Raw genomic sequence first — 12,490 nt, 5'->3', positions numbered from 1 at the left:
CAATCCCCCCCCCCCACCCCCACAGTATCCAAAGGGGATTACATGTTGCTGAGGGGAATAGCCACAAGGGAGCCTTGCACTGACTGTATACTATCATTACTTGTGGTGGTTACCCATCTGCTATCTGAAGGCTGCACTCTGTGTGAGCACTTCAGTAAAATCTCATCTGAGGTTTTTGGCCTCCTGCATGATACTGAGTATAGCCAGATCTAGCTCCAATTCCTTGACTTTATCAGTCAAGAGCTGAAGTTGAATGCACATTCTGCAGATGCAGTCAGCAAGGAGACAGACTGGGTACCCCTGCAATCCCACATCTCACAGGAGGAGCATTCCACTGCCTTAACTACCATCCTGCCTACACTGTTATACCTCTAACTTCTCAAGCTTAAGTTCTAGCTTGACACTGGCTCACTCGCACAATGGCTGTTGTGCTTACACCTCACTTGTTATGATCGAAGCCTGCCAAAAAGGTCTGAAAGGCCCTGAGTTTTCAAAATTCGTGCTGCCTCACCAACAAACAATTGCTTAAGATGATTGAAGTGCACCAAAAGGTTCTGAAAGGGGCCCAAGCTCTTTTTAAACCTTGTACTGGGATTGGGAGGTGGCCTGATTCCAATATCCTACATCTACAAGATTGAAAGATTTGTAGAAAATTGGCACAGGTTTACAAAACCTGCTTAATTACCTGGCAAAGTGGGTTAGTCTCAGTCATTGATAAAACACAGGACATAATGTGTCCAACTGAAGTGATCCACTAAACAGTACTTGTTCCATCTTTCATTTATACTTGCTTTATTTTTTCTTCAAGTTTTGTTCAATTGCTTCATTTAAATTATCTGACATCAATACTTTGGATCAATAGCTTCAAAAAAAATTATCTTGTGTGCCTAATAAAAAGCAAGTTGCCCACAGGCGAGAGTATGATCGAAAATTTATGCTGAGCTAGAGATGTAATGTGCATCGGTTTCTATGTCACTGTAAATAGTCATTTGATGGAAAAGTCTGATCAATGTTGAACATAATGCTGACCAGAATGTAAGGGAGAATATAATTCAAATACAAGAAATGCAATGGAGATTAAATATAATGCAACATTTTACTCATAAAATTGACCCCTTGTGTTGGTTAATAACATTCATCTATTCAAGTTGATTTTTACATTTCTAAAATTACCTTAGAACCAGTTCATTTCTGTGTTGCTCAATGCCTTCAACACCAAACTTAATTCATGCAACAGAAAGATTTTCTCTCTGGGTTAGGATATTTTATGGAGGATTTTCAGTTTCTGTATCCTCAATTGACTGTGTACAATAATACAAAAATATTCTAAACAAATGATTCTTTTTGAATTGCCTGTTCATTCAATCAGAATATTGTGTGTGCCTTCAGGCTTCAGTACCTCCTTCCTGGTGGTAACAATGAGAAAAGGGCATGTCCTGAGTAATTGGGGGGGGGGGGGGAGTGTCCTTAATAATAGATGGCATCTTTCTGAGGCACTGCTCCTTGAAGGTGTCTTAGATATGATGGAGGCCTCTACCCACAATGGAGCTGATTAAAGTTTACAACTTTCTGTAGCTTTCAATCCTGTGCGGTAGCCCCACCCCCCACCATGCCAGACTGTGATGAAGCCTGTCCGAATGCTCTCCATAGAACATCTGTATAAATCTTAAAAGTGCTTTATGTGTCTAACCAAGTCTCAAGCTCCTAATGAAATATAGCCACTGTTTTGCCTGGTTGGGACTAGATTATATCCTCCACGATATATTCACTTAGGAACTTGAAATTGCTCACGTCTCCACTTCTGATTCCTGTGAGGATAGGTTTGTGTTCCCTCGTTTTACCTTTCCTGAAGTCCACAATCAGCTCTTTGGTCTTACTGATACTGAGTGCAAGGTTCTTGCTGTGGCACCACTTACTGGTACATCTTGTTCCTGTCACTTCATTTCCATCTGAGATTCTACCAACAATGGCTGTACCATCATCAAATTTATAGATGGCATTTGATAGGCAAATTGTAGTGGGTCCAGGTCCTTGGTGAGGCAGGAATTGATTCTAGCCATGAACAACTCCCCAAAACATTTCATCACCATTGATGTGAGTGCTACTGGACAATAGTTGTTAAGGCAGCTCACACTACTACACTGCTCTTGGGCATGATATAATTGTTGCCCTTTTGAAGCAGGTGGGAACTTTCAACCATAGCTCTGAGAGTGAAAATTGTTTTGTCAGGTATTTTAATGGAAAGCATTGCTTCCATGATTTGTAAAATAAATAATCCTTCCATTCACCTGCATGAGTTTACTATCCATAATTACCTCCTTTCCAAATGTGCTCCATCTGCCCATCATCTCCCTCCTTTGTTCTACATTTTGCCTGCTAGCCCCTGCTTCACTCCTCCCTCTCAGACTTTTATATTGGTTATTTCCCTTTGTGCTCCTTTTGAATGATCTCATACTGAAACATCAGCCATCCCTCTGCCTCCACATATGCTGCTTGACCTGCTGTATTTCTCTAGCTGTTTTTTTTTGCAAAATACATTTTAAAATTTGGCACCTTACCAATGCATCCAAATTTACAAATTCAGGAACGTAGCAGTTCTTATCTTAACAAATGAGAATGGAATGATCTGTCTGGAAGGGGTGCAAATTAAAGCTTTTCACTGTATTGGTACATGTTGCAATAGCAAACTAATTACCATTGGCACAAATACTAAGTGGTAAAGCAATGACCTCTTCCTGTTTGGACTGGAGGATGTAAGATCATAAGAGACATAAGCCTTTAGTCCCTCATCCATTTAGTAAGATTTTTAAAATCTTTTACTTCAGTACTACTTAATCACACTAATCTCCCCATATCCCTTCACTAAATATTTCTGTCTAGAATATACTTACTGAATAGGCTAATTGGTCATTGTAAATTGTCCTGTGATCAGGTGATGGTTAAGCGGGGTCACTGGGGCAGCATGGCTCGAAGGGCTGGAAGGGTCTATTTCACCCTGTTATTGCTGAATAAGTAAAAAAAATAACTAAACCTTCACATCCCCTTGAGTACAGAATTCTACACTCTACTTCTACCTGATGAAGAAATGAAAAAAGTCAAAAATTGCTGGTTCTGTAGCTGAAGACATTGTTGATTATCCTTCCTTTTTTAGAATTTAACTGATGAAGCCTCTTAAGCAAGCATCATGGGCCAAATTAAAAATACCACCAATGCGGTCAGTGCCAGTTAGTTATTGAACCAAAATCACTGCCATCTCCTAGGCCACCATCCCCAACTTTGAGGAGCTGGTTGCACAAAGTTTGCAGTTTTGGGCAGACCACATTTTTTGTTTACATTCATCAGCAGACTCCTGGAACAGATATTCTATTCTGAATTCTGTCAATGGGAAGAGACTACCAAGTTGGCCAGAGCCCCAGATCTACCAATCTCTGCGATTGCTCTGGGGTCGTCGAAAGTACAAATATTTGCTTGTCCGCTTCAGAATCCAGGACCATTGGAGGCTGAAGAATACAGACCAACTCGGGGTTAGAGGATTGTGTATGTACTTGGATGGGAGGGAGGAAATAGCTTGTTTTGCTGCTTGTTATGTTCTGGTTTTGTTGTCCCTTTGTGTTGCTCTTGCTGATCATCGTGGCATTCTGTGTTAGCACTGGAATGCTGGCAACACTTACGGGATGCCCCAGCACACCTTTGAGTGTGTTGGTTATTCATGCAAATAACACATTTCAAGATGTGTTTCAATGCAAATAAACTTCAATCTTGAATGAACTTGAATCTTGAAGTAGATGGAGAAAACAGCTCTAGGCTGCACTTAAAGTTTCCATGAAGACATGCTTCAACCCCAATGACTCAGAATCTCTGAAGCAGGATCCTTCAAAGCGAAAAGGGAACATTTGGGGTGGTATTCAGAACCTCTGCCTGTGTAAATGACAGATAATTAGCCTACTATCAAACTACTGCACTCCCTTGGCCATAACAAGTCAATTTTGGCCTCATTAATCATTGTAGAACCCAGAACACCAGAGAAAAAGATGTTATCTTAACTCCCAAGTGATTTAATAAGAAGACAACAAGAAAAAAATCACCTAACAAAATCATCTAACCTAACAACTATATTCTTCAGGTCAAAATTGGTTCAAAGGCTACTGAGACCATTCTTTACAGGTGATTCTTGCTCAGAGTGAAAATTGTCTCTTCAAGAAGTAAAATGATTCTGTAGTCTATTCAGGCACAAACCAGTGCTGATGACAACACTTCTGAGAGGAGAGCATCAGCCATTCCCAAAAGGCTCTAAGCAGGTCAACTTCATTTTGGGCAAAGGTTAAGTGAAACAGATAAGTATTTGAAACAAATAACGGGATGGAGGGTAAAGAGAGAAACATTAAGTGATACACCACAAAAAAATCATTTCAGCCACTGCTACTGTGCTGACTCACTACTTAATTTAATCTTCCTTTATTTTGCAGATATTTATCTGTTTGAAAGCTAATATACAGTCTGCTTGCCATATTTTTTCCATATATTATGGCAAGGTATTCCATAACCATAAAATTTTACATACTACATAATCTGAATGCTGCAGTTAATCACAAGGCACTACTCTCGATTGTCCCGCAACCTTATTTATTATTTTTTTCCTTTGAATGTAATTGCATGAATTGGCTTTGTAGAATTCAGTGCCAAATAATTTCTGTGGGTGGTGATATCCCACCAAACCACTTGCATCTATTTTAAAGTTTTAAAAAAAGCTTCATAATGCCAATTTTCCAATGGAAGGAATACTTCAATCTTATTTTAATTCCTCAAGCCCCCACTTTTAATTAAAATAATAAGTCCCACAGTTCTTCAATATAGTAGAAATACTGTACCTTGATCAATTCTTGATTCTTCAACTTCAATCACAAACTTAAATACAAAACTAATGATTAATTTATTCTCTTAAATTATGTTCTGATAAATACACATTGACTTTTTCCATATTGTATATCTGCTAAGTGGCCGTAACTTTTTAAGCAAGCATTTTGTATAATTATCACCTGATTCCTTTCCCTTTTAGGTCATAAGGCATAGGAGCAGAATTAGGCCATTTGATCATGGCTGATTTATTATCCCACTCGACCCCATTCTCGTGCATTCTACCTGTAACCTTTGACACCCTTACTAATCAAGATGGTATCAACTTACACTTTAAATATACTCAATGACTTGGCCTCTGTTGTCTGTGGCAATGAATTCCACAGATTCACCACCCTCTAGCTAAGACAAATTCATCCTTATTTCTGTTCTAAAGAGATGAATTTACTCTCCATTTTTAAAAAAAGTCTACAACTTTACTCCTTGTACCAAAGTGCATTACTATACATTATCCTACCTTATACTGTATTCCATCAGCCACTTCTTTACCCATTCTTCTAATCTGTCCTAGTATTTCTACTTCCTCAGCACTGCCTGCCCACCACTTATTATTGTATCATTTGCAAATTTAGCCACAAAGCCAACAATTCTGTCATCCAGATCATTATATGTAAGAGGTTAAAAAAGAGCTCTGATACTTTTAGCTCTTTTCAACAGGCTGCAATGAGCACAGGGCCAATAAAAAGAAGGGAGGTGTAAGTGGAGTAGCCCCTTTGTGAGTGGTCAATGTCAGAGTGTCCAGGCTCTGGCTCAATGGGCTTAGGCAAGAGCAGGCTTGGGCAAGCACAAGTGGAGGTTCTAAGTAAGTAAATTTCTAGTATATTTTCTCTTGGTTAGCTAGTGTGCTGAGTATGCGGAATGTTCCTTGTGTTGAGATATGGGAACTCTGGGAGACCTCCAGTCCTCCTGATAGCTATATCTGAGTTGCAGCTCCTGAAGAGACAGTGTTAAAGAACTGGAGCAGCAGGTGGATGTTCTTTGCCTTGTACAGGAAAATGGGGAGGTGATAGGAGCTGCAGGAGGCAGATACCAAGGTGACTGACAAGAGAGGAGAAATGAATAGGCAGTTAGTCCAGAGTACCATTGTGGCTGTTCCACTCATTAAGTATACCACTTTGGATACTGTGGGGAGGGCCTACCAGGTAGAAGCCACAGCAATCATGTCTCTGTTTGGCTCGGGGGTTGGGGGAGAAGAGGTGTGCAGTACTGATAGGGCATTCCATAATTAAAGGAGCATTAAGCTGATTCTGTGGACATGAAAGAGACACCTGGATGGTATGTGCCTCCCAGGTGCCACGTCAGGGATGCCTCTGATTGGGTACACAGTATTCTAAAGGCAGAAGGTGAAAAATGGAGGTCCAGAAGAGAGAATATAGGCAGTGAGGCTGGAAAGCGAAATCTCCAGGGTAGTAATCTCTGGATTGCTGCTAGTGAGGGTAAGAATAAGGTAATTTGGCAAATTTGACTGAAGAATTGGTGCAGGGGGCAGGGTTTCAGATTTCTGGATCATTGGGATCTCTTCTGAGGAAATTATCACCTGTACAAAAAGGATGGGTTACACCTGAACTCAAGGAGGGCCATTATCATTGCGGGCAGGTTTGCTACAGTTGTGGGGGAGAGTTAAACTAATTTGGCAGGGGGTGGCAACCAGAGTGATAGGGCTGAGGATGGGGTAGTTGGTAGAGAACTAGAAGCAGTGTGTAGTGAGACTGAGGAAGGACAGGCAGATGAATGAGCAAAATTGCAGTCAGTAAATCACCGCACATCATGCTCTGTGGATGCTCCACTGCAGCAGGCCCAGGAAGGCTTGTGAAGATAGAGGGTAAAATGTATGCAGCAAAATACAGGGAAATCCTGGAGGAAAACCTGATGCAGTCTGCAAAAGAACTGCAACTTGGGAGAAAATGTGGTTGCCAGCAAGACAATGATGCCAAGGCAAAGCCAGACAGGAATGATTTAAAAACAACACATTTAATGTTTCAGAGTAACCAAGTCAATTGAGAATTTGTGGCTGGACTTAAAGGGCTGTTCACTCACAATTCCCATGCAATCTGGCAGATCTTGAGCAGTTTTATAAAGAAGAATGGGAAAAAATTGCAGTGTACAGATGTGCAAAGCTGCAGAGACCTATCCACACAGACTGAAGGCTGTAATTGCTGCCAAAGGTGCATCTACTGTCTTGAAGGGGGGTGAATACTTATTCAATCAATTATTTTGTGTTTTATATTTGTAATTAATTGAGATCACTTTCTAGAGATTTTTTTGCACTTTGACACGGAAGAGTCTTTTACTGTTATTCAGTGCCAAAAAAAGCCAAATTAAATCCACTGTGATTCAATGTTGTAAAACAAAAAAAAACATGAAAACTTCCAAGTGGAGTGAATACATGTTATAGGCACTGTGTACAGAATCATGCAGGAAAAAGGCCAGCAATAGCACAAAGGATCCTACCCACTGTACTCTTCGACTGTCCTACTCCCATTAGGGAGGAGGGTGTGTAGCATCCACACCAGTCCGCCAGACTTTCTCCAAGGCTATTTAACACCTCCACCCACTAACCCACCCCACCAAACCCCAACACCTCTATCATTTCCTGTCAGTCACCTTATGTTCATAAAACAACCTATGAATATAAGTTGTCTTATATTTATTGTGTTTACATTATTGTGTGTTCTTTATCTTATTATTTTTGTGCTGCATTTGATCAGGAGTAACAATTATTTTGTTCTGTTTTACACTTGCGTACCGGAAATTACATTAAACAATCTTGAATTCTGAACAACACAGTTACTTTAAATGCTAAACTTCCAGACTAGATTGTAAAATTGCGCACTTGTTTTCCAAGAAAGTAGGGAAACTGAGAAATGACTGACTTAATATCTGACGCTGAAGTGCAAGTGCGTTAAGGACAATGGCACCGGACACTGCCTCCACCCAGAAAGAACCATCGTGGATTTGTAAATGAGAATTCTTTCCTAATATTCCCAACTGAATTTTCCCATCGTAGGTAAATTAATATACCCTTTAAGTTCCAAAAAGAGTTTGCAAAACTCTAATGATGAACCAACGGTCTTTGAAGAAGCGGAACTATCATTTTCACCAACCATATGGATAGCTTTACTGCTCAGATTCCCCGTTTTAGCCGGGAGATTTCTTAATTTTGCTTCCTGTGTAAACCTCCCACGGTACTTGGCACGTAATTTAATTTTTAAAATGCGCTGCCAAACCCTGTAAAGAACCCAACATCTCGTCAGAGCTCGTTTCTGATCACTGGTTTCCGGCGGAAGTTGTGCCCGGTTCCTTCGAGTGCCATGGCGGCTCGTGTGGTGTTGCAGCAGTGTCTGTCGGCTCGGCTGCTGGTGAAGCCGGCGGGGAACGATGCAGCCGCTGAATACGTTCAGGTCCTGAGCGGCGATCCTGGTTCCGTTCGGCAAGCACTGCAGAGTTTCTCATAGAGTGGGGAAGGGTGGGAACTGAGGCGCTGTTTCCAATTAGCCTCCCTCCTCTCTATCTCGGATGTTGTCGCATACAATGAATATAATTTGCGAAGAAGGATGTTTATTATATTCTTATAGTTATTTCTATATTTTATAGATACAAAGAGGGACATTGATCTACATTTGCTTTTTTAAAGGTGCTAGTTTAGAGCTGATTCCCAAAATGAGTAAGTATATGTTTACATATTGCAGTTGTTATCACTCCGTGAAGTCATTGGAACTCGAATACAGCCATTTTTCACAATTTCAGACATCTGTAGGAAAGCACCCCAAGGCTATATTCAGTTACTTGAATGACATTAAGCTAAAAGGGTCAGGAAGGATGAGATTTCTAAAGCAGAAGTAAAACTGGAGAACAAGATCTCAGGATTGAAAATGAAGTTGCATAGTTTGTATAGATAGTTGCAGACATCACTTATGGTTAGGTGCAAGGAATGGGAAACGTGCAAGTAAATTTACACGTTAATCCATATATCTCTAGCTTGCAAGGAAATTAAATTGTAAAAAAAATACAAAGTGATTTAATACGAATCAGATCGCTTAATTCATTTTAATGCATGGAGTGCTTGAATGTTTTTTTATCTTTCAGTTTGGTGCACTTTTGTGTTACCTATTATTATTCCTCTGATGTGATACTCCTGATTATGTAGGGGGTGAGGGGAATTAATTTAGTTTGAGTGATATCAATGTCAATCTCAAAATACCAACATCAAAAGTGTAGCTACTTTTAAATTAGAAGTGACATCAGGCCATGTACCCCACTATCTACCAGGTCATTGTCACCAAACAACTAACCAGCATATCCCATAGGTAAGTGTAAATAGTTAAGTCATTGCACGCAACATGAATGCAGTATACGTAAGTCAAATGACTGGAAGTGTAAAATTCTGTAAGTTGTTATTGTTGGGACAGGGCTTCAATAGCAAAAAGTAAACATTTTTTCCCAAATCAATTTCATTGGAACAAAAAAACAATAGGGTTAAACTCTTCTTGGGATTCCAGCCAGGTACAGGAGTTAATTATAACCAATGTTACGAAGACAAACTCTGCTATCTTTATGAAGATGACACTTTGTCATTGAAACATCAATTATAATTCATACCTGTACCCAGCTGAAAGCCCAAGAGTTTATTCATCATGTATGCCAGGAAAGCACTAAATCCTTTTTTTTAATAAGAGTAGGCATTAATTGGGTTTTGATTTTGTTCATGTGGTTTTCATAACATGTATTACTGTTAGGCAGTTTATTTGGAATATGAAACATGACCGAATGTTCTTAGATTTGACATCCATTTTTTTTCCTATTGCAGTTAAAACACTGTTGAATGTGAAACTCTGTGAGGATAATGAAGGCAACCATTTGTCCGTGTTGGATCTACCTGCAAATGTTCTTATCATACCCCAGGCTACCTTGGGTGGTAAAGTGAAGGGACGGGCCATGCAATATCATGACAATATTGGAAAAGAGGAAGGCAAAGAGCTTTATGCACACTTTGTAGCTCTCTGTGAAAAAGAGTTGGCCTCAAACAGTAAATGTGCTGAATCTGGAGTTGTGGTCAAGCATGGAACATATGGAAATAGACAAGTATTGCAAATAGACACCAATGGCCCATATACACACCTGATTGAATTTTAAATATATTCAGTGCCAACTAAATATCATTATTTAAAATGCTCCATTTTTGATGTCCAATTTTATCTCAACAGCACATTTTCTTTTCAAGAGCAGCTATGCAATGAGACTTTTGATTACCATTAGAAATGTGGACTGGTAAACAGGATGTTGTTAATGACAGTCTTGGTTGATGTTTAGACTTGTTATGTTGGAGTTTCCTTTGGCAATTTGTGAAAGATGATTGAAGTGCTAACTGGAAGATCCAATTGCACTCACACATGACGAGTTTCCTTTGATCGATGATGATGGGCATGGGAAAGATGATAAATACATTATTTTCTACACAATTTCAAGTGGTAAATACGATAAAATATTTGTTTCTTCATTGTAGCAGAGACTCCTGGAAGCATATTTTGCTCTGTTTTTCTGGAAACTCCTATTTATGATTATCAGCCCTGGCACTTAGTCTGTTTGGAACAACCATTTTTCTGGTTTAAATATAATCCTGATCATCTCAGATTTGTGAATGTGCAACTTACATGTTAGTCAAATTGTTTACTAGATCACAGAACTTGAACATTCAGTTGCAAGTAAGATTGTATTATGAAGTAGAAAATAATCAGCAAGTCAAGGTGACAGAGTGGGATTAACTAAAAAGAAAAAATTCCATTTATGGAAGCTGTGGAAAGACAATACCCTTTATAATACCCACAAATTTACAGCATGGTATCAACTGAAGACTTTTTCATACTCATATTTAGCTTTAGATTGAGGTGCCTTTGCCTCAGATTCATCTGGAGCATTTATTGGAAATTGTACATAGTCTGGCATCTTTTCTGCCCCACAGTTCAAGAATCCACCATTCAGGTGAGATTTTAAACCCCAGCTAAAGTTTTATGTTTCTCCCTGTGACCATATGGGTTTCCTGTGGGTGTTCCGGCTTCCTCCCACATTCTGAAGACATATAGCTTAGTTAGTAGCTTGCGGGAATGCTATATTGGCACTGCAAGAATGGCGACACTTGCTGCCTGCCCTCAGCTCATTCTCGAGCTGCGTTGGTCATTGATGAAAAACAATACATTTCCCTGTATGTTTTGATGTACATGTGACAAATAAAGCTAACCATTAAAGACGTGTCTTGAAAGAAAGGCTGTGATTCCTTTCATCTTCCCACAAGAGCCATTTTTTTCAAGGAGAAGCTAGTAATTTCTATTTTCTTTTTGATGACATCTGTGCCAATATTTCTTGTTCTGCTCCCATAGATGTCCCAAAGCCTATGTGTTCTGAGAAAAAAGGCAATTAAATTTTTACCCATATCTTTATTACTGTCTAAGACCTAGTGCTGACTTCTGGTCCTTGAAGGATGTGAGCATTACTTCAAAGCCTGCATCATTTTGTGTTCAAATATGCTTGAATTCAAGCAACTTCTAACATTCCAATGGGCTGTTCTTTACATGTGACACTTGCTAGCTTAGCTACACAAAGACTGTCTTGCATAGAAGTACAGCTCTAATTTGCTTTGTGTTTTTACAGAAATTGCTGGAAATACCCAGCTTGCTAAGCAATATCTGTTGAGAGAAATGGTTAAAATTTCAGACTGATGACCTAACTGTTCGGTTGCCTTTACAATTTGAAATCATTTAGATGAACTCAGTGGATACTATGGTCAGTAAAAGTTTGTATGAAATTAAAAATTGTAAACTAATAATGAAAAATGTATATAGAATTGATATCTACAGTATAAATAAATGATTCAGTTTTGATGTGAATATAATGAAAAATGTACTGTATTTAATAGGGTTTTGGGAGCAGTACTTAAAACCCCTATTTGAAATAAAGTAACATGAGATTTTTTGTGTACAATTAGTCCTTTATGCAGTCCAAGTGATTTTTATGCTGACAGAGATTATCAGATTGATATGTTCTGTCTATACTTAAGTGATACACAAAGGAATCTGAAACAACCTGGAATCGTAGAGCACTATGACAGAAACAGACAATTCATTGCAGCCAGTGCATGCCAAACTTATTTTGCCTAGTTTCATTGACCTGTGCCTGGACCGTAGTCCTCCTTAACCCTCCCATCCATGTACTTATACAAATTTTTCTTACTTACACATATACTTATACAAAGTGTTGAAACTGAACTTACATCCACCACTTCTGGTGGCGACTCTTGCCATGCATGCTTCATCATCAGAATGAAGAAGTTTCCTTTAATATTTCACCTTGCACTCTTAACATATGGCCTAGTTTTAGTCTCACCCACCCTCACTGGAAAAAGCCTGCTTGCATTAACCCCATCTATACCTCTCAGAATTTTATGTACCACTATAAAATCTCTTATTCCCTTATGCTCAAGAGAATAAAGTCTTAACCTATTCAACTTTTCCTATAACTCATGGACTGGCAACACCCCTGAAAAGTTATCTTTACTTTTTAATCTTACTAATATCCTTCCAGT

General features: G+C 39.1%; 1 protein-coding gene across 1 annotated transcript; it reads left to right on the top strand.

Moving 5' to 3' along the window:
• Window positions 1-7,762: 7,762 nt before the first annotated feature.
• On the top strand, window positions 7,763-11,881 carry dtd2 (D-aminoacyl-tRNA deacylase 2). The gene is made up of 3 exons (XM_059956290.1): window positions 7,763-8,315; window positions 8,509-8,578; window positions 9,722-11,881. The coding sequence occupies exons 1-3, from the start codon at window positions 8,226-8,228 to the stop codon at window positions 10,045-10,047; spliced, it is 486 nt and encodes a 161-aa protein (XP_059812273.1). The 5' UTR covers window positions 7,763-8,225; the 3' UTR covers window positions 10,048-11,881.
• Window positions 11,882-12,490: the final 609 nt, after the last annotated feature.

This window comes from Hypanus sabinus, chromosome 2 (assembly GCF_030144855.1).
Source record: "Hypanus sabinus isolate sHypSab1 chromosome 2, sHypSab1.hap1, whole genome shotgun sequence".
NCBI lineage: Eukaryota > Metazoa > Chordata > Chondrichthyes > Myliobatiformes > Dasyatidae > Hypanus > Hypanus sabinus.
This window is presented reverse-complemented; position numbering and strand designations above follow the sequence as displayed.